Raw genomic sequence first — 18968 nt, 5'->3', positions numbered from 1 at the left:
CATCTCAAATTTACATTCAAATAGGATATAACAAAAGACTAAATACAACATCAATCATTGATAGATCAACTTGGTCATACATACATGTTTTCTTTTTCTTCTTTAATCTTCACCGAACAATTGTCCCAATGCACCATTCTCAGTGTATGGATCATTCATGACATCTACACCACCATTTCTCTTTTTCCTATTGGCTATAGATACTGCCTCCAACTCTTTCTTTCTCTTAGACATTTCATCAATCTCCTGGTTTTTAGATCTTCTCACCAAATCTAGTAAAGCGCCTCTTTGGTGGCGCAAGGATTTTGAATTCACCAACTGAGACTCAAAACTACTGATGTCTCTGGTATTTATATTTTGTAAGTTTTGAATCAAAATTCTGGCTGGGTAGTCGTTTTTGGATCTCAAGGCACAATACAAAGTTGTTAATGCAATTGCAGCTTCACTGTGTGTTTCAGCAAAATAATCATCAAGCAATACCTGGAGCAAAGATTTGATGAGGTGATCAGAAAGATACTTATCAACTTCATCGTCCTTTAACACAACATCAGGCAAAATATTACGTATCACCAAAATAGTATTGAAAGAGCACTTTGTATCTTTAAACAAAAACAAATGACAACATATTTGTAAGAATGGAGCTAAAACTTCTTTATTCTCTGCCACTAATTTCTTGCATGCAAATTGTGTGTCGGTAGCCGGTCTAGTATTATACTGACCAACTACATCCATCAATAACCTCACAATAGTAGCAGTCAATTGCCTTAACATATGCTCTTCCATCATCTCTTCAGACAATGTTTCGTCATCTTCGTTTCCTTGCAATTGTATTCCATTGCCACTTATTTTAGCCCATCTATCGACAAGTAACTTATCCAAGTCTGAAAACACTGCTGGCAATAGTTCACTCATAAATACTTCAACATACTTGACAGGACAAAATTTAATAACCACTCTTAAACAACTGTTTATCATATGTTTCCAACTATGTAACGTAACACCCACAGTATCGCCTGCCACCGCTTTCCAGATCATCAGGGCAACACCAGGAATTTCGTATAACGTGTCTTCCAACTGAGCTATCGAACCCACCGTCAAAAATGCATATTCTCGAGTATATCTAATCAAATGGCCAACGGAATCTGCAAAGTCTCTCAATGTCAAGGCAGCCTTAACATTCTCCTCCATAAATGTTTCTTTCGATTGAATAGACACTCCTTGTTGCCAAAATCTCTCGGTACAACTCTCTTTCACAAACGATTGAACTTCAATTGGTAAATCGTTCCAATTTTGAGGATCATGATAAGCTTGGATTTGTGTCAATAACTGTAAGATATGCGGCACAATCGGCTGAATTCTTGGTTTCCAAAGCTTCAATAGATGCAAATATTCAGGAGAATTGTGGTTCAACTTTTCTATACTATACTGAATGAAAATTCTTGTTGCTCTTATTGGGAAAATAGACGACCAATGATCCTTTAGCTTGGTTTTCAACAATTTACCTTCTTCGTCCATTTTTGCCTCTAAAAGGTTTGTGGTTGCAGTTATCCCACGACTTTGGAAATATGAGGCAATTTCAACAATACCAATTCTCTCCATAAACCAATGCAAATCCATCAATCCTTTTTCTGTTTCAGGTGCAGACCATGCAGCTAAATCTGGGTCGACAATCTTTGCAAATATTTCATCTTTATTTCCAATAGACGATCTAAACGCAATCACCAAAAGAAACGATTTAAGTGCAACATTTTCATGATCACTGACTTTTTTCGCAGACAATATGTTGGCAATGGCATTCTCTAAATCGGTAAATATCTTACTCAACCCTTCAGGCATCATGTAGGCATATCTATTTAGCTCGGTTCCGCAACTACCTCTTAAATCTCTAATCAATTCCATGTCCTCATCTGAAACATTAGGTGGATAGGGGTAAGTAGCTGTAGTAAGAATTTTTTCTAAAGCTCTGAACATGAGTGGTGGGTTGACATCTTTCAAAAGTGGTGCAAAATGAACTAATGTTTGCATCTGCTTTCTAACCAATAAGGGGCTGGCAAAATTCATCGCCAATAAACGTTCACATAAAGATTCAACTAATTTATTTAATCTCTCCTTAATATCATTTTTGTCCTCTCGATTATACCATTCGTTCCAACGCGTGACCCCACGTAAAGTGTAGTCAATTGTGCTAAGTTGTGATGACCCATAATTGAACTCTTCTGACTTTTCGCCTAATTTAAATTCATTGATGCACTTGCCACCCAATTCTGAGCTGAAAAATACTTGAAGTCTATTTTCGAGCCATGCCAATCCATTTTCAGGATCCTTGCACACCGTGATACGTGTAATATCTTCATTGAATTTTCTATAGTTTTGCAAAAATGAATTGGCATCAGGAGTTGAATCGAAATCCACGTCTAAAAATTTCTTCGAGATATTATTCTCATCGTAGGTATAATTTATGGTTCTATTAGCAGCAATCTCTAGCAAATCTGGCATGAGTTTAACAAATTGAGGTTTCGCACTTAGTTCATCGAATCTTAATATGGTGATCCACATCTGCAACGATAAACCACTAATTATCAAACTAGGGTGGCTTGTTGTCTCCAACACCAATTTCAAGTAACCATCAACATCAGAACTTTCCCAAGAAACTTTATTTCTTGAGGCAATATTCAAGTACTCACTCAAAGATACTATCATTTCCACTGTTTTCTTCAAAAGCGAATATACAACCTCGTCCACATCATCTGGATCTAAATGTAATGAGTGATAAAACTCACTTAATTTTGTTATGCCTTCACTGGTAAACACAGAGCCAATGAAAAAATCGAAATCTTCAGGTTGGGTGTATGTTCTTGTAAATAAAATATGCAAACAATCAACGGCTAAAATTTTCATTGGTACATCAGGAATAGTTAATATACCAATTAACGTTTGCATGATATTTTCTTGTCTCAACACTGAAGGATTGATCCAATGTAAACAAGTTTTGAATGCCGATAATATCTTGGGCACAAATGCTTGGCAAATCTTGTCTTTATAATCGTTGTTAGTTAACAATTCAACCAAATATCTTGACCAGGTTATAAACCAACCTTCAGCCAGTGCTTTGCAGATTGTAACGTTAGGGTTGTTTTCATACATAGATTCTAATACACTTTGAGGAGTCACAATCAAAATCGATAATTGATTCAATAAGGTGCTTCTTTTTGAGGAGATTGGATCATCCAACAAGTAGATGTCTTCGAACAATGTTCTAATAATGATCAACGAAAGTTCTCGACAAGTAACGTTGTTATTCCACAATTTTAACAAATCAGCATCCATAGATACCCAACCATCGGCAGATTCTTGTTCTGTGATAGAAGTCGACAGTTTATTATTGTTATCTAGATTTGTTGATAATGTTGTGTTTTCGTCAACACTGTTGTGATGAGAGTCTCGTGATTTGATCAAATGATTTCCCCAAACTCTCTTTGCTATTGAGACCCATAACAAAGCAATCTTTTCCTTAATGTAATGAGGATCACTTGGCTCGACTTTGGTTGATAAATCAATTATCCATTGCTTTACGGCAGCTGTCTTTGTTGGATCAAAAGTGTGAAAGTTTGCAGTTATCGATTGTTGTAATAGTGACAATCCAAAGTACCTTACAATGTAGTTGTCGCCATTATTTTCTGGTAATGCCAATTGGTAACCCCAAAAAGGACTTTCCTCGTTTGATTTGATGGTATCTAAAAACGTTTGTGCTTCTCTTCTTTGATCATTTGTAGATTTGGGGTCGTATACGATTTGCAATGCAGATACTATCTGTTGAACACCTCCACTATCCATTGTCATTTGATTTATTATCCAGATGAAACGACAAAATATTTAACAAAGAGGTGGAAATGGGAAGATAAAAACAAATGAATAAATGATTGTACAATGAGGTGAAAATCGAATAATTGTTTCTATAATACACTCTAAGTAAAAATACAATCTCTAATGTGACACTTAACTCTCACGAATACAGTTATATGTCAACAATTAATATAAGACGATGAACGATCTTCTGTTCCGAATGGGTGTTATGATTAGAAAAACAAATGATAGCTGATTAGATTAATAAGAATTTGCGTGATTTTTTTTTTTTTGTCTTGTTCTCGTTGTCGTTATTGTTGTTGTTGTTGATGTGCGTTTTTCTCTTTTAATTCCACCACTGGAACTAAACAATTTTATGTTGAGTTTTGTAGATGTTATTTTGTGTGTGTACCAAAGAGAGAAAAGGGAGGGCGAAAGAGAGGTCAGGCTTTTTTTTTTGTGGTATTCTTTGTCTATGCCTAAGGCGTGCGTCTCGCCTGCGTTCAATGGCGGTCCAAACTATTCCCCGGACATGGTTATGGTATTGATCATTACAGTTGTGATACCCTAATCTATGCATGTTGAGCCAAATAAGCAACTCTATTGGATATGACACCTGGTACATAATTTTTTTTGAATTGTGGTCTACAATTTATTTTCGAATTAGCTGTATTACTCTTTACACATCTATGCATAAACACACACACATACTTACAAACGCACTACTACTACCTTTATACACCCGCTTATAAATAAAACTTCTTCTTATCTCTTTCCATATCTGGTCTGTGTTCCCAAACAACATCACCACGTACTCCCTTTTGCATTCTTCTTAGCTTTAATGTAAACTGCGGACCCAATTCCTGCAATCCAACCTTTTCCTCATTTCTGAAAATATATCTATGTCTTCTGAAAAAAATATAATCACGTTGATTGTGCAAAGTAATCACTTGTCTTCCTTGAAGTTCAGGTTTATGAGGGAAAATACTTTGAAATAGTCTTCCCACAGTTTTACCCAATCTGGAATTGAAATTATTCAATACAATCTCAGGTAAATAATCACCAGCTTTCCCGTGTCCCTTAATTCTTTTCCCATCAACTATTGATGTAATCGAAAAATAAAATGTTGGCCCTTCAGGTAAATTGATGAGCGTTATACCATTGACCTTCTTCTTGTCTTCGTTGATGACAAGCAATGCAGTGAAGTCTCTATTCGAGCAATATTTGGCCATATCTTGCATTGTATATTCCTTCTTCCTTTTGATAAATGTCACATTCGGTAAAAAGTCCATGATCATGTCTGCAAATTCATAGGCCGGTTTTTTAGCATTGGCACTTGTTGTCAACAAAATCTTTGGTTCTTCCAACAAGTTAGTGAAATATGACTGAAACTCGTCATCTCCTTCAACTTCAGCAGCTATAGTCTCATCATAAATACGTTTGCTATCTATAGTATCTGGGATATTAGCTGCTATTCTTTCCTCTCTTAATTCGGGGTTTTCTCTTTCTTCCTTAGCTCTTTCGGCTCTTTGCTTATGACGTTGTTTATTCTTTTCATGTTTTATTTCTGCAAAAACTTTCTGTCTTCGCTGTTTGTTTTTGATGTTCTTCAATGCTTCACTTGTACTAGTACCCATGATTGTATAGTGGTGTGGTTGATCGACTTCAATATAACAAGAGAGAGATGAGATGAGATGCTTTTATCGCGTATATATTTTTTTTTCCATTGACAATTCTGATTTCACAAATTGTTCGCTATAGGGTAGGTCTTCCAAGCTAATTTTACCCGACACAAGATGAAATATTTTCTGTTGAGCACTCGTTGTCGACAGTGAAAAATTTTCACTCAAGAAAATATTTTATCATCACTTTTTCTAGAATGGAGGTTCAAGTGTTGGAGAATAGACAGCGAACACCTGATATTCCCAAGGTCGAATTAGATTGAAAGATAAATAATAGTCATATTTATTTTGTATTTAGTCAATAAATTATCTTTTTATATTTAAATTCTTAGTATTGTCATACCACGTAGATTGATACGGACATACTTAGCACATTTAACATATATTAAGCACCGATTACCTGTGACATTCCGGAGTTTACTGTTTCGCGCACGCTGGCAGACGAACAGATTAGAAGCTTGGTAAATCTTTGGTTATTCATCACGTCTTGAGAATAATACAAAGTTTAATATAGTATTTTCAAATTTTGGAATACAAAAGTTGCTAATTGGTAAATAAGTTATTGATTTATTTCATAAATCTTTTTTGGTATCATATTTCAAAGAGTTGCAATTGAAAGCTAAAGACATCCTTATAAATGGCTGAATTTAGCGATGCTGAGCTCAGAAAGATGATGGGTACACTTTCACTCTTGGTACAAGATTCCAGGAGAGAAATTAACCACTTGCATGATAAGTTGGAGAACAATAGTGACTCAAAATATCAATCTTTAGAAACGTACATCAACTCAAAGTATGCAGATACTATAAAATCATTTGAAAAATTAAAATATTTGGACATTGATAATTCAGAGTTGGTTAATACCTGGATCATGTGTTTTAATCAGGTTAAAAGGTTTCACCCTCAGGTTTTTGATGCTTTCATGGAGGCAGAGAACGAGGACGAAATTGGAATCGAAAAGATCCAATATACGCCATACACAGGTAAACACTTGAATGATATGATCAGAATCTTCTACATGAAGATATCCGAATTAATAGAAAGAAAAGTTAGTCCAAATGTTTCTAGAGAGATGAATGATGGACAGCCACAATTTGTTCCGAATTTGTTTAAAAAAGTTTACGAGATGATTATTTCAAAACCAGATGTTTCTGCTGCTGAAAGAATTGGAAAAGCTCTTTTCAAGTTACAATCTAAACTGAGAGAACTTGAAAGAGAATCAGCATTTTTGTTATGTCAACATTTAATGACCAATGACCACCAGCACGATGATATTATTCTTAAATTTCTCGTTAGCGGTGTCTCACCATGGTACTTACATCTGCAAATTTACATGCTGTCATATAAACTTGGATTCTCAAATTTGTTTTTAGAGATTTATGCTCAACATTATGAATTGTATAAAGCAGATCCCATTTACAAATTGCCAGATAGTATGACATTGTTGAATGAAATAAGATCAAATAGAGATTATCCTAAAGTGGTAAATGCTGCAAAAAATACAGTACAAGTCAATAATGTTTCATCCAAGAACAATAAAAAGAAGGATGAATGACAACAATTAGCCAATAAAATTGAGGAAGTAGGACGTTATAGCGAAATAAACGCAACATCTACATATCATGAAATTGGCGATACCAACAAAAACAAAGAACAATTAATATTGAATTTGAAAAATCATACAAAATTAAGTGAACAAAAGAAGAAAACAAACCTATTGGTATATGATCTGGGAGCCACAGTATCCGTGGTGAATGATAAGACTTTACTTAACGACATTAAAGAATCAAATATCGAAATTGCAACTGCTGAAGGGGAGACATCTACGGCTTATGCTTTAGGTACTCTAACCATATCTGTGAATGGATTGAATGCGAAATTAGATGGTGTTCTATACTTGCCATCTATTCAATTAAACTTAATATCTATAAAACAATTTGAAGATTTATGCTACGCAATTTTGATTTCCGAAAATTTAATGTTTCTAGTTCACAGTGACCACGAACCTACGGTCATTGCGAAATATTCACCTAAAGATGACTTATACTCAGGCCCAAGATCGGGAAACTTTCTTAAGAAGAATCATAATGAACAAAACCAAATTTTGCTTGACACTGCTAAAAAACTATTAGGATCAGAGAACATATTTCTGGAGAAATCACTGAAAAATCCAATGATTGATCAAGGAAAATTAGATCCGTTGAAAATGAACAATAAAGTAGAAAGAGTTAACTATGTCAGCATACACAACATCAAACAAGAAGTGGCAGACAAATATATGATAAAAGATCTTTACTACTATCATTTATTAATTAATCACCTTTCACATGAAAAACTACAATTATTAGTAAAAAGGGGAGTGATTAAACCAGTCAAATCTACTTCGGCTGAGTCGGCCATTTTAAATTGTCAGATATGTGTTGCAGCCCATGCAAAATTAGCTAGCCATAATCACACTCAACAACGGGAATTGGAGCGACCATTACAACGCCTCCATTTGGATACCGCCGGACCATTTACCTCAAATAAAACTAAGAGCTATCTTACAACCGTGATTGATCAATTTTCCAGATATACTGAAGTTATTGTATCTGACACCAAAGCAGTCAAACAAAGCATATTGCATAGACTTAGGGTCTGGAACAATAGATTTCAGTTTAAGATCGCGGAGATAAGATATGATAATGCATTGGAGTATCCATCGGCTGAGGAGTTAGAGGAGTTAGGAATTTATAAACACCTTCTCCCAAACTACTCTCCTATGCTTAACGGTACAGCTGAAGCAACCAACCGCCCCATTGTCCAAGGTATTTATAAGGTAGTGTTAAATTTTAGTTGTCAAGTATTAATACTTTTCCCATTTATAGTGGAGTATGCGGTTCATATCCGGAATCATACACCTATAAAAGAATTTGATGGTGCTACTCCTTATGAACGTTACTATGGTTTATCTAAATACGTCATACCATTTTTTCAGTTTGGAACCGACGTTTTGATAAAATGTGCTAGTGTACAAGAAGCTATTTCATTAAAACTACCATCTTCAAGAGATAAAGCTTTTCCTACAGTGATGTTTGGTGCTTTTCTCGGTTACGGCTCAGATTCCTTTACCTTCAGAGTTTTAGTTTCCACGAAAGGATATCCAGTTATTACAACATCAAACATCCGTCCAATAGCGACGATGCAAGTACTCAATGACTATTTGGCATACATATCGGAGAATAGCTCAATAAGCTATGACGATACATTCTTATCACCTTTGAATCACCCAATGATTCGCACAAACCAACATGATAGACGTGGAGACAATATAAATGTCGAATATGAAAACCGTCCAAATGTACCATTTGAATATCATGCTGAACCTCCTCGTACAAATTCATCGACGGGAATTATCGATCGACCAGATATTAGACCTAGAGCTGATCCCACCTGGCAACGTATGCCTGATGCCAACATACATCAGGAAACAACAACTGTACAGACTCCTGATCATGGGGAGTTAGATACCATGATCAACAACGAACACCAACTACCACGATCTGGGGAGGGTAATTACCCCGGGCAACAGGTGCGCACCGATATTATTGGGCAATTTCGAGATCGCGGGCCTACCACTCTAAACACTCCGATCGATCTAGGTGTACCCGATGAAACAGACGATATTAGTATGACATCAGAGAATCCAATTGATTCCCCAAATTCCGAGATGATCATATCCCCATCTTTACCCACAAATGAATTGGAACATCAAATCGATATCAGTTCAGGGGAGATGTCGTTATTGCAAACGAATATGGAAGCAGATAACGAATTGAAAACAAATGAAATGGTATTATACAAATCAAAAAATGATGGTATTATCATTCAACAACAACAATTCACTGAAAATTTGTCAGATGAAAATGAAGAAGATTCATCAACAGATGAGGAAACATTGGAAGACAAAAAACAACAGCGATTGGAATATAATATTTCACCAAACGATGAGTGGATAAATAATGACGTTCAGAACGAAGATGACACACAAGTGCCACATGTTAAGGAACCAATCAATTATGAAACTCAAAGTAGAAATGAAACAAACATGCCACGAATTGAAATGGGCATAATAGAAAACTTAAGTGATGATGGAAAGAATACACCACGTGAATTACGTATGGTCACCTACGATAATAATAAAAAAATTCAAAAGTACCAAAACAGTAATATCGAGATCCTGGAACCCAGAAACGAAAATAAAAACCACACATTCATTGAAAGCAACTTAGAATTACTTGACAATCAAGAAATGTTTCAAGAAGATCCTCAAGTTGAAGATATTCGATTGACAACTCCAAAAAAGGACAAATCGTTATCACCTGATTTCAATCAAACCCATAATGAAATACAACTATTCATGGCAGATATCAATGAAGATATGCTAGAAGAATATGATGAAAATATAAATATGAATGAAGTGTTAGCTGACTCCACGGAGACGTTGGACAAAGAATTAGATTTAGATGAAGAAAGTGGAAGGATCGAATATATTGCTGATAGAGTTAGAAAAAAGAACAGAGGTACTGATGGTGCGCCACACGGGAAATATTTAAAGAAAAATGATAAAGATTTTGGTTCAATAAAAAGTCAGAAAAAATCTGACGCACAAATGGATGATGAAGTTGGAATTGCTATTTCGAAGATCAGAAACTTTCCATTTAGATTGAAGGATGGACGAGCAAGTTTCTTCCCTCCATATAAAACAAAATTTGGAAGATCAGTGCATCCACCTAAAAGATATTTAAATGCCATTGTTAAGAAAATAGATTACAATCAAAAAGAATGGCGTCAAAGTATGGAAGAAGAAATCGAAAAATTTAAGGCTAACCAAGTTTACACCGTTGAAAAAACACCAAAGAACGTTGTCCCATTGAAAACCATGTGGGTACATACTTACAAAACCAATGACCTCAAAAATCATAATTACAAAAGCCGTTGCGTGGTAATGGGAAACTATATGGTCGAAAATCGTGATTTTGATCCCCATGCCATCTCCTCCCCGGTAGTAGATCTCACAAGTATACGACTATTATCTGCCATAGCTGTTGAAAATAACTTGGTTATGCACCAATTGGACATCGCCTCAGCTTATTTGAACGCCAGTTTGGAGGATGGAAGAGTAATCTTTGTGAGACCACCGCGTGGTTTTGAGGTTAAACCTGGCTATAGTTGGCGTTTACACAAGTCTGTGTACGGTCTTAGGCAGAGTGCCCATAATTGGTACTCACATTTTAAGAATGTGTTGGAGGCAAATGGTTTAAAACAAACACTACACAATGATGGCATTTTTTGGAAAAATTATGAAAATGGAGATGTATTATATGTGAGTGTATATGTGGATGATGTTTTTATGATAGCTACTAATGAAAAGATTATTAAAGAGTTTGTTGCTATGCTCGAAACATATTTTCAGTTACAATATTTTGGCGAGGCTACGGAGTATCTAGGAATACAGTTTAGAAAGACACCTGATGGATACACGTTAGACCAAATACCATTCTTGGAAAAATTGGTCGCTACATTCAATATTCAAGATAGTTATGGAAAAGACATTCCTATTATCCCAAAAGATATTAATGTGGTCAAGCAATTGAGAAAGTCAAGTCAGATAAATGATTTCGTTAAGTTGGAGAAACCTCAAAAGTTAATCAATTCGGTGTCAAAAACCAAGTACATTGATGATTACGAAGAAAATGAAGAACATGATTTTAAAGAATCACCACAAGCTGAACCCTTAAGCGCAAAAGGAATAAAATTATACCAATCCGCAGTGGGACTGTTGTTATGGGCTTCGATGAACACTAGGCCAGACTTAGCTTTTAGTGTGAATCAGCTCGGAGCAAAGTGTGCTCACCCAGATGTCGACGACTGGAAGAGATTGATGTATTGCTTACGGTATATTAAGAAAGATATGGACTTCAAACTTGAATACAAGAGAGGAAGACTCAACAACAAGTCAAAAGATTTTATTATTGAATGTTTCTCAGATGCCTCATTTGCCCCAGATTTGGACAGAAAGTCAATCACCGGGACAAGCATTTTTGTAAATGGGAATCTAGTTGCATGGGCAACAAAGAAACAAAAAATAATCACACATAGTTCAGCTGCTTGCGAAATGCTTGCATTAAATTATACCATATTGAAGGCATTTGATTTGAGAAATACCATTGAAGATCTAGAGTTAAAAATAAGGAATTTGCATGTACATGAGGATAATCAAGCGGTCATTACAATCTTAAAGAATGATAATTTCCACCCACATAGACCGATTGATATATGTTACAAATTTCTCAGACAAAAATTGAAAGATGGATTTTTTTCAATATCATATGTTGAATCTGGAGATAATTTAGCTGACTCATTCACGAAAGCTTTAGGAAGAAATAAATTGATTGAACATACCAAAAGGATTAGAGAAAGAAAGGATTATGATAATAATGCTACACTGATAGTGGACGTTAGGACGCTCGAAGAGATTAAGATAAACAAGAAATTGGTACATCATTAATTAATTTAGCTGTTTACCTGAATCAGGGGAGTGTTCGCTATAGGGTAGGTCTTCCAAGCTAATTTTACCCGACACAAGATGAAATATTTTCTGTTGAGCACTCGTTGTCGACAGTGAAAAATTTTCACTCAAGAAAATATTTTATCATCACTTTTTCTAGAATGGAGGTTCAAGTGTTGGAGAATAGACAGCGAACACCTGATATTCCCAAGGTCGAATTAGATTGAAAGATAAATAATAGTCATATTTATTTTGTATTTAGTCAATAAATTATCTTTTTATATTTAAATTCTTAGTATTGTCATACCACGTAGATTGATACGGACATACTTAGCACATTTAACATATATTAAGCACCGATTACCTGTGACATTCCGGAGTTTACTGTTTCGCGCACGCTGGCAGACGAACACAAATGCTTGAACTATCTGCCGACTTTTTTTTATTTATGGCGTGAGACATTGTTCTCGCACACGGTTGTGATTTATCTACCAGGCTCTCATATTTAGAGCGACAACTACTTTGAGCAAGCAAAACGCATATCTCACCACACACCAATTGTAGGCTATTCTCAACCGGAAAGTACAACTAGCAATGATCACCCCAATTACAAAAGAGTGCATTTATAAATGGGCCAACATTTTAAAAGCCAAACCAACTTTAATCAAAGATACTTTTTCAATTGGAAAATACAACAACTTAACGAATTTGTTAAACAGTATTTTGCAAATCAATCATCATCCAACAGTTAACAAATCATGGTTTCAAGGGTTCCACTTTTTATTCAACAATCAATTGAATACAAAATTAGGCAGTGACGGGTATGACAACTATCAAGCACCAGTGAATGAACAAGGTGAACAACTATATTTACGTCGAATGTGGGCTAGAGGTGAATTGGAGTTTGTGTCAACGCCTCCTCTAAACTCACCCATTGATTGTAGAGAAACTTTGAAGTCGGTTCGAATAATTGATGATTCAGTACTAGTCAGTATATGGAGAGATTTTATATTCCAGTCTGAAGAGGTTTTGAAGGAAAGTCGAACCTTAACTTACACCAATGAACTATACAGTCCAGTGGAGAACTACAAACTTGCAGAAAATGTATCATCCAATGGACCTTCATTTCATGTATCGAGTATTGACTTGTTAAAGTATAGTATGTTGACATATAACCTCCACAAAATTCATATTGATGCCAATTATTGTCGTTCTATTGAAAATTTACCAAATATGATCGTCCATGGCCCATTACAGGTGACATTATTACTATACTGGTTTGCCATAACGTATCCAGATGTGAAACCAGTTAATTTCAAATATCGTACTTATGCACCAATGTTTGTTAACGATGATACTTCAATACTGATTGAATCTAAATCCAATAATTCGTTTGTGCTCGAGATTTATAACCAGGAGTCTAAAAAGCTCTACTTACGTGGTGATCTGACAACTACTTCATCAACGTGATTTGAGTATTTCATTGGAATATAATTATAGTTGATTTTCGTTTATAGAATAGTTTCTTGTTACTAGTTTCCGTTTTTTTGAATTGAGTGTATAATACACAACAACACTTTGAATAACCACTAAACTTCTCTGTTTCCTTTATTGTTTACACAAACTTCCACACCACTTACATATCTATAGTCGCTCTAATTTTACCTATACAATAATCCTCATACTCTTGTTTATAATGCTCATTATCCACTTCAACCTCACCAGCTAGCTCACTGATAATCTCGTTGTTACCACCAACAATCACCATCCCGTACGGAATGGCATTCAAGTCCGGGAACAGTTCAACAAATATCCCATTGAATATCAAGTTGCTCAAATTGTTGGCAACTTGTCGGCCCATGTACATGGCCCAGCCTGCAGATTTAATAATGGGTAACTCCACCAAATCACCCAACACGAAAAAATTCTCTATTGTTGTGTTTGTTTCTGCATTGTAAAGCTGCAAGTACTGGTTGATGGATATATTTTTGTTGCTTGTCACGTAATTCTCGTAGATATGCTGTGAGAGAAACCCAATGTTGTTGTGTTTGGAACAGCTCCATATATTTAGGTTTGAATGAATCGTCTTATTGTTTGTTGTTGTGAGATCACCATGGCGTTTCTCTATTGATTCGGCTCTGATTCTCGTGTTGAGATACACATTGACACCTGCTCGTTCGAGCGAGTCCTGTGTGAGCCGTTTAAACTCATTGGACAACGGCTCTTGTGGGAAACACTCGTGTGGGTGGATTAGATTGACAGTTTTGTGTGGGAACTCAGTCTTGATATCTCCAGCAAACTCAATACCCACAGCGCCAGCACCTATAACACTTATGGTGTCGGCATTGGCAATTTCCTGTCGTGCATTGTCCATTTCAAGCATGTATTGCCCGTATGTTGTTGCCAAAGGGGTGGTGGGCCAGTTTCTATCTCGACCCGTGGCCAAAATCACATAGTCAAACTCAATAATTGCTTTCTCGGATACGGGTGACCCAAGAGTATATTGTGCCTTGTGCTGGTCCAAATATGTCACTCTCCCATGCACATAGTTGATGTCAAGCCATTCGTTGTCGTCACCAAACCACGATATGTCGTATTCGTCTGGCGTGTCGGAAAATATGTTTGCAAACTTGCAATTGTTTAAGTCTTTAAACGGAATAAATTGTGTTTTTGCAAATGCAGAATCCACAATCGATTTCGGGATTCCAAGGATGTTTAAAAGTCCATTTCTTGGCTCTACTATAGTTAGTGACAATTTCTTTATTGGTGTGGATGGCTGCTCCTGTTTAAAGCGTTGTATCTGTTCGGCCAAATGTAGTTGTAGAGACCTTAAAGCAGACAACCCACTATAAGCCCCACCAACTATAAGAATATTTGTGGTGAATGATCTTGCAATTGGATGCAAATTCCTGTCGTTGAATAAAGTAGGCGTTGACAAATTGTCATATCCTTTGAGTGGTTGTTTGGTGAGATCTGTCATAATAGGTGAATGGTGAAATAATTGGGCGGTTCGTACTGTCTAACTTCTCGTGTTTGCTGTTGTTGGAAATTTTGCTGTCAAGACGTTGAACGTTATTATATACTTTTTATCTTTTTCATCAAATCGAGATTTAAGCCTATTTTTTTTAAGGTTTTCTTTTTTTCTTTTTTTTTTTTTCAACAATTCCAACATTTTATTTTCTTCGGTTTAGATCGGAGATGTAAATTTTGGCGCATATAATTTCCCGCATATACAAAAAGTAAAACAATATTTAATACTGTGAAAAAAGTTTTAAAAACGGATGGGAAGTTGAAAAAGTGAATTGAGGTCAATCTATGGACGATCAATATATCCAATAAACAGCTAATAATATATTTGGTTAGCTTGCTATAGTAGTTATATTCAACTTCATAATAGAATTTGCTTGAAAATTTGTGAAGAGGTTAAATAGAGGTTTTTCTTGGCACAATTTAACTTTGTTGTGAACAGTAGAGGATTGACTCTTGTTAATAAAACGCCCCAGAAGCAAAATTGCACACGATGGTTTTAGTTTCATTATTACACGAGTATTGAGTCATAAATTCTTATATAGCATTTGACTTTCACTCTCAGATGATGGGGCTACTTCGATAAGAGAATTTGTACGGGAATCAGTGGGCTGGCAATAATAAAGTACAACACTTGAAAGGACCACGTAACTCTGACTACAAGAATATCTCTAAGTTTGGTTTAGAATCCAGTCCAAAATTGGATACTGAAAGAACTCAACTTTCTTAATCTAATACATTTCAACTTACTAAATTTACATATATTATTATCTAACATAATTAACAATGAATCTACCGAGTAAAAACAAAACTACAATGAGCTAATTTAAAAAACATATACTAATCATGAAAACTCTCTATAATATAAGACCAATAATTGTTGTATATTCGTTTACTTGATGGTTTGGTTTGGTTTGGCTTTGCATTGTTTGGCTGTTTGTTTATATTCTTTTTTGCTTCCAATCTCATTTACCAAACATCTTCTTGATATCTGTTTTGTACTTTCCAAGATTTGACCAATTCAGTAGCACTTTCTTGTGAGATATCTCTATCTTTGGCAACAATTTTAGCAATTGCTGCTTGAACATCTCTTGCCATTCTACTGGCATCACCACAAACGTAGATAGTGGCACCATTGTTTAACAATTCATTAACAATTTTGTAATTTTCCACAATTTTATCTTGTACATATACTTTCTTCGATGGATCTTGTCTTGAAAAGGCATTGAACATTTCAAATTTGTCACCTAATACACTAGCATATTCAGACCATTCTTGTTTATACAAGAAATCATCATGTTCGTTTCTGCAACCATAGAATAAAATAGTTTTACCAACATTCACGCCATTCTTAACTTGTTGGACTCTTTCTCTAACGAATCCTCTCAATGGAGCAACACCAGTTCCTGGTCCAATCAAAATAACAGGAGTAGTAGTATTCTTTGGTAATTTGAAATTGGATCTTCTAACGTGAACAGGTAATTTAAACTTGCTAAATTTGTTTCTTGGACCATTCAAATCATAATGAACTACTGGGGTTTCGTTGGTGTTATTTTGTTCAATCTCAATGTTTTTCAATAAATTAGTAACAACCCCAGTAACAGCTCTACCGTCACTTTCAACTTCAGCTTCAACAACAGCAGTAATATTGATCAATTGTTTTTCACTTAAAGATGAAGAAGAAATCGAGTAGTAACGAGGTGTCAAATGTTGAACATTTTCAATAATAAATTCAAATGGAACATCTACCCAAGCTTTACCTTTGGAAGCAAACAACAATGCATCGGCAATATTAAACTTTCTACGGGTAATTGTAGAAGCAAACTCTTGCTTATCGTTACCGATTCTAGTCAATGTAGCCTTTGTCTCTTCATTTGGTGCAAACCCGGCAATGGATAAGAATAATTGTCTCGAAATTGGTCCAGAAATTTCCAAATGATGTCTGATAACAGCACCATAGGTAATTGGGCTTGGGAATGGAATGGAATAAGTGGAGTCTAATGCCTTCAATTCTATAACGGTGTTTTCCTTGTCTTCTAAACCAAAACATTTAAGGAATTGTTTGATATTTTCATCGGAATTAGATGGCCAAACAGCTAAATGATCACCAGTGCTGTATTTCAAGTTGGAGTCAGAAATATCAAATTCAACATGGACACAATTTCTATCTTTAGAATTGAATAATTCCTTTGTTTTCGTTATCTTGGCTAAATATGGGTGTGTGTGATCAAATGGACCTTTGCTTAAATCAACGCCTTGAGAGTTAATATACTTTTTATTTGGTTCACCAAGGGAAACATGAGAGTCGTCAACAGTTAAATCGTCACGTTCAGTCAATTTGACATTTGGTTCATATTTCAACTCTTTTTCTTCGTAATTCAAATTATTCTTCAATGAATCAAAAACACCATCTTTCCAAGATAAGAAATCTTCGTCCAAAGTACCAGTACCGTCATCACCTTCACCATATTCAGCAAATCTTTCACCTCCTTTTTCTTCCAATAATTGGTCAAATTTTCTACCAATGGCGTTATAAAACTCATAAGTGGAGTTACCTAATCCGAAAACAGTAAATCTCAAAGTACTCAAAGTATCAGCTTCATCGGTTAACCAAGTGTGGAATTCGTCGGCGTTATCAGTAGGTTCCCCTTCACCATAAGTAGCGACAATGAAAAACACCAATATATCGTCTGTGATATCTCCAAAATTATCAAAATCATAATCAGCAAAATCGGCAACCATGGTGTTCAACCCAAATCTGGAATGCAATTCACGAGACAATTTATTGGCATAATCTTCAGCAGTACCAGTTTGTGATCCAAATAGTAATAACGTGTTTTTATTATTCTTCTTCAACGTCTCCAATATGTTTCTTGAACTTCCACCAGCACCATCATTGGAAAGAAATCCAGTGTCTTGTGGTTTGCTAAGGAATTGGTTCTTGGCAAAGTATGCTGCTACTGCAACCACTAATGTCACGATAACGTATAAATCTAATTTGTCTAATGCCATTAAGTCGAAATGATCTCAATAATAAAGTAATAACGGGAAACAACGAATCCAAAAAAAAAAATTAAAAAGAAAAATTCAAATTCGAATTCACAATAATACTTATAAGACCAATTAATGATTATATTAGATTAAATTGAAAGGGAAAATGAAATGAAAAAAAGGAAGAAAAGAGTGAAAGAAAACTAAAATAAAATTAAAAAAAAAATTTCCTTTTACTCCAACCTTTTTTTCTTCCTTTTCTTTGAAATGGTATTAAATATTAATTGATGTTGTAGTTGTTAAGTTTTTAATTGTTTTTTAGTTGAAAATCATGAGAGAGTGTGAATGCGAGCGAGTGCCGAAACGTACATATATTAATTACTTACTATTATTGTTGGAGGGGGGGGGAAAGAGAGGACGACAGGAACGAGCGAACGAGAAAAATTATCACACACAGTTGGAACGAAGAAGCTCAAAAGAAACAAGTGGGTGTGAAAAATTTATTGAACACAAAATCCAAAAAAAATCACAAGAGAACTTAAGAAGAAGCAACTTGTCCGGAAATTGATAACTCATTCAACTATACACAACTATCTTATGCCTTGTTGACATTACGATTGCCTATCTTTATCATATACTGTTGTTTATTTTACTCGATCTATAGTGATTGTTCTCTCATTTGTTCGTATTGTATCTCATAACTGATGTGATTCAGTCTATTGATCGGATATCTTATAATAACTCACTAATAGCAGGTGATCCCGCAAGTAATAAAGTTTAACAGTCTTTTATTCATATAGAAGAAAAGCGGAAAATCAAATCAAGGTTTTGATATTTGTCATTTATGATAACCTTTTTGACATCCAACTCCGTTA

General features: G+C 35.2%; 7 protein-coding genes across 7 annotated transcripts, besides 3 other annotated features; 3 read left to right on the top strand and 4 right to left on the bottom strand. All coding sequences in view use genetic code 12, as the record gives it.

Moving 5' to 3' along the window:
- Window positions 1–102: 102 nt before the first annotated feature.
- MSN5 (karyopherin) lies at window positions 103–3840 on the bottom strand (the record flags this gene model as incomplete). Its single annotated transcript, XM_715326.2, has 1 exon — window positions 103–3840. One exon carries the CDS (start codon window positions 3838–3840, stop codon window positions 103–105), a length of 3738 nt encoding a protein of 1245 aa, XP_720419.2.
- Window positions 3841–4589: 749 nt separating this feature from the next.
- RPF1 (rRNA-binding ribosome biosynthesis protein) lies at window positions 4590–5480 on the bottom strand (the record flags this gene model as incomplete). The annotated part of the gene is made up of 1 exon (XM_715327.1): window positions 4590–5480. The coding sequence occupies one exon, from the start codon at window positions 5478–5480 to the stop codon at window positions 4590–4592; it is 891 nt and encodes a 296-aa protein (XP_720420.1).
- Window positions 5481–5592: 112 nt separating this feature from the next.
- Window positions 5593–5973: a long terminal repeat ((san-4a) Long terminal repeat (LTR) associated with the transposon Tca4; about 381 bp long, 1-4 copies per genome).
- Window positions 5593–12487: a mobile genetic element ((Tca4-4) Retrotransposon Tca4 on Chromosome 4, about 6.9 kbp member of the copia group with two ORFs similar to gag and pol, flanked by 381-bp LTRs (san elements)).
- On the top strand, window positions 6163–7080 carry RHD2 (Rhd2p; the record flags this gene model as incomplete). The annotated part of the gene is made up of 1 exon (XM_715328.1): window positions 6163–7080. One exon carries the CDS (start codon window positions 6163–6165, stop codon window positions 7078–7080), a length of 918 nt encoding a protein of 305 aa, XP_720421.1.
- Window positions 7732–12075, top strand: CAALFM_C403230CA (uncharacterized protein; the record flags this gene model as incomplete). Its single annotated transcript, XM_715329.2, has 1 exon — window positions 7732–12075. One exon carries the CDS (start codon window positions 7732–7734, stop codon window positions 12073–12075), a length of 4344 nt encoding a protein of 1447 aa, XP_720422.2.
- Window positions 12107–12487: a long terminal repeat ((san-4b) Long terminal repeat (LTR) associated with the transposon Tca4; about 381 bp long, 1-4 copies per genome).
- A 182-nt stretch (window positions 12488–12669) lies between these two features.
- On the top strand, window positions 12670–13545 carry CAALFM_C403200CA (hydroxyacyl-thioester dehydratase; the record flags this gene model as incomplete). Its single annotated transcript, XM_715330.2, has 1 exon — window positions 12670–13545. The coding sequence occupies one exon, from the start codon at window positions 12670–12672 to the stop codon at window positions 13543–13545; it is 876 nt and encodes a 291-aa protein (XP_720423.2).
- A 166-nt stretch (window positions 13546–13711) lies between these two features.
- Window positions 13712–15055, bottom strand: CAALFM_C403190WA (uncharacterized protein; the record flags this gene model as incomplete). The annotated part of the gene is made up of 1 exon (XM_715331.2): window positions 13712–15055. One exon carries the CDS (start codon window positions 15053–15055, stop codon window positions 13712–13714), a length of 1344 nt encoding a protein of 447 aa, XP_720424.2.
- A 1016-nt stretch (window positions 15056–16071) lies between these two features.
- Window positions 16072–18114, bottom strand: NCP1 (Ncp1p; the record flags this gene model as incomplete). The annotated part of the gene is made up of 1 exon (XM_715332.2): window positions 16072–18114. One exon carries the CDS (start codon window positions 18112–18114, stop codon window positions 16072–16074), a length of 2043 nt encoding a protein of 680 aa, XP_720425.2.
- Window positions 18115–18968: the final 854 nt, after the last annotated feature.

This window comes from Candida albicans, chromosome 4 (genome assembly GCF_000182965.3).
Source record: "Candida albicans SC5314 chromosome 4, complete sequence".
NCBI classification, from domain to species: Eukaryota; Fungi; Ascomycota; class Pichiomycetes; order Serinales; family Debaryomycetaceae; genus Candida; species Candida albicans.
This window is presented reverse-complemented; position numbering and strand designations above follow the sequence as displayed.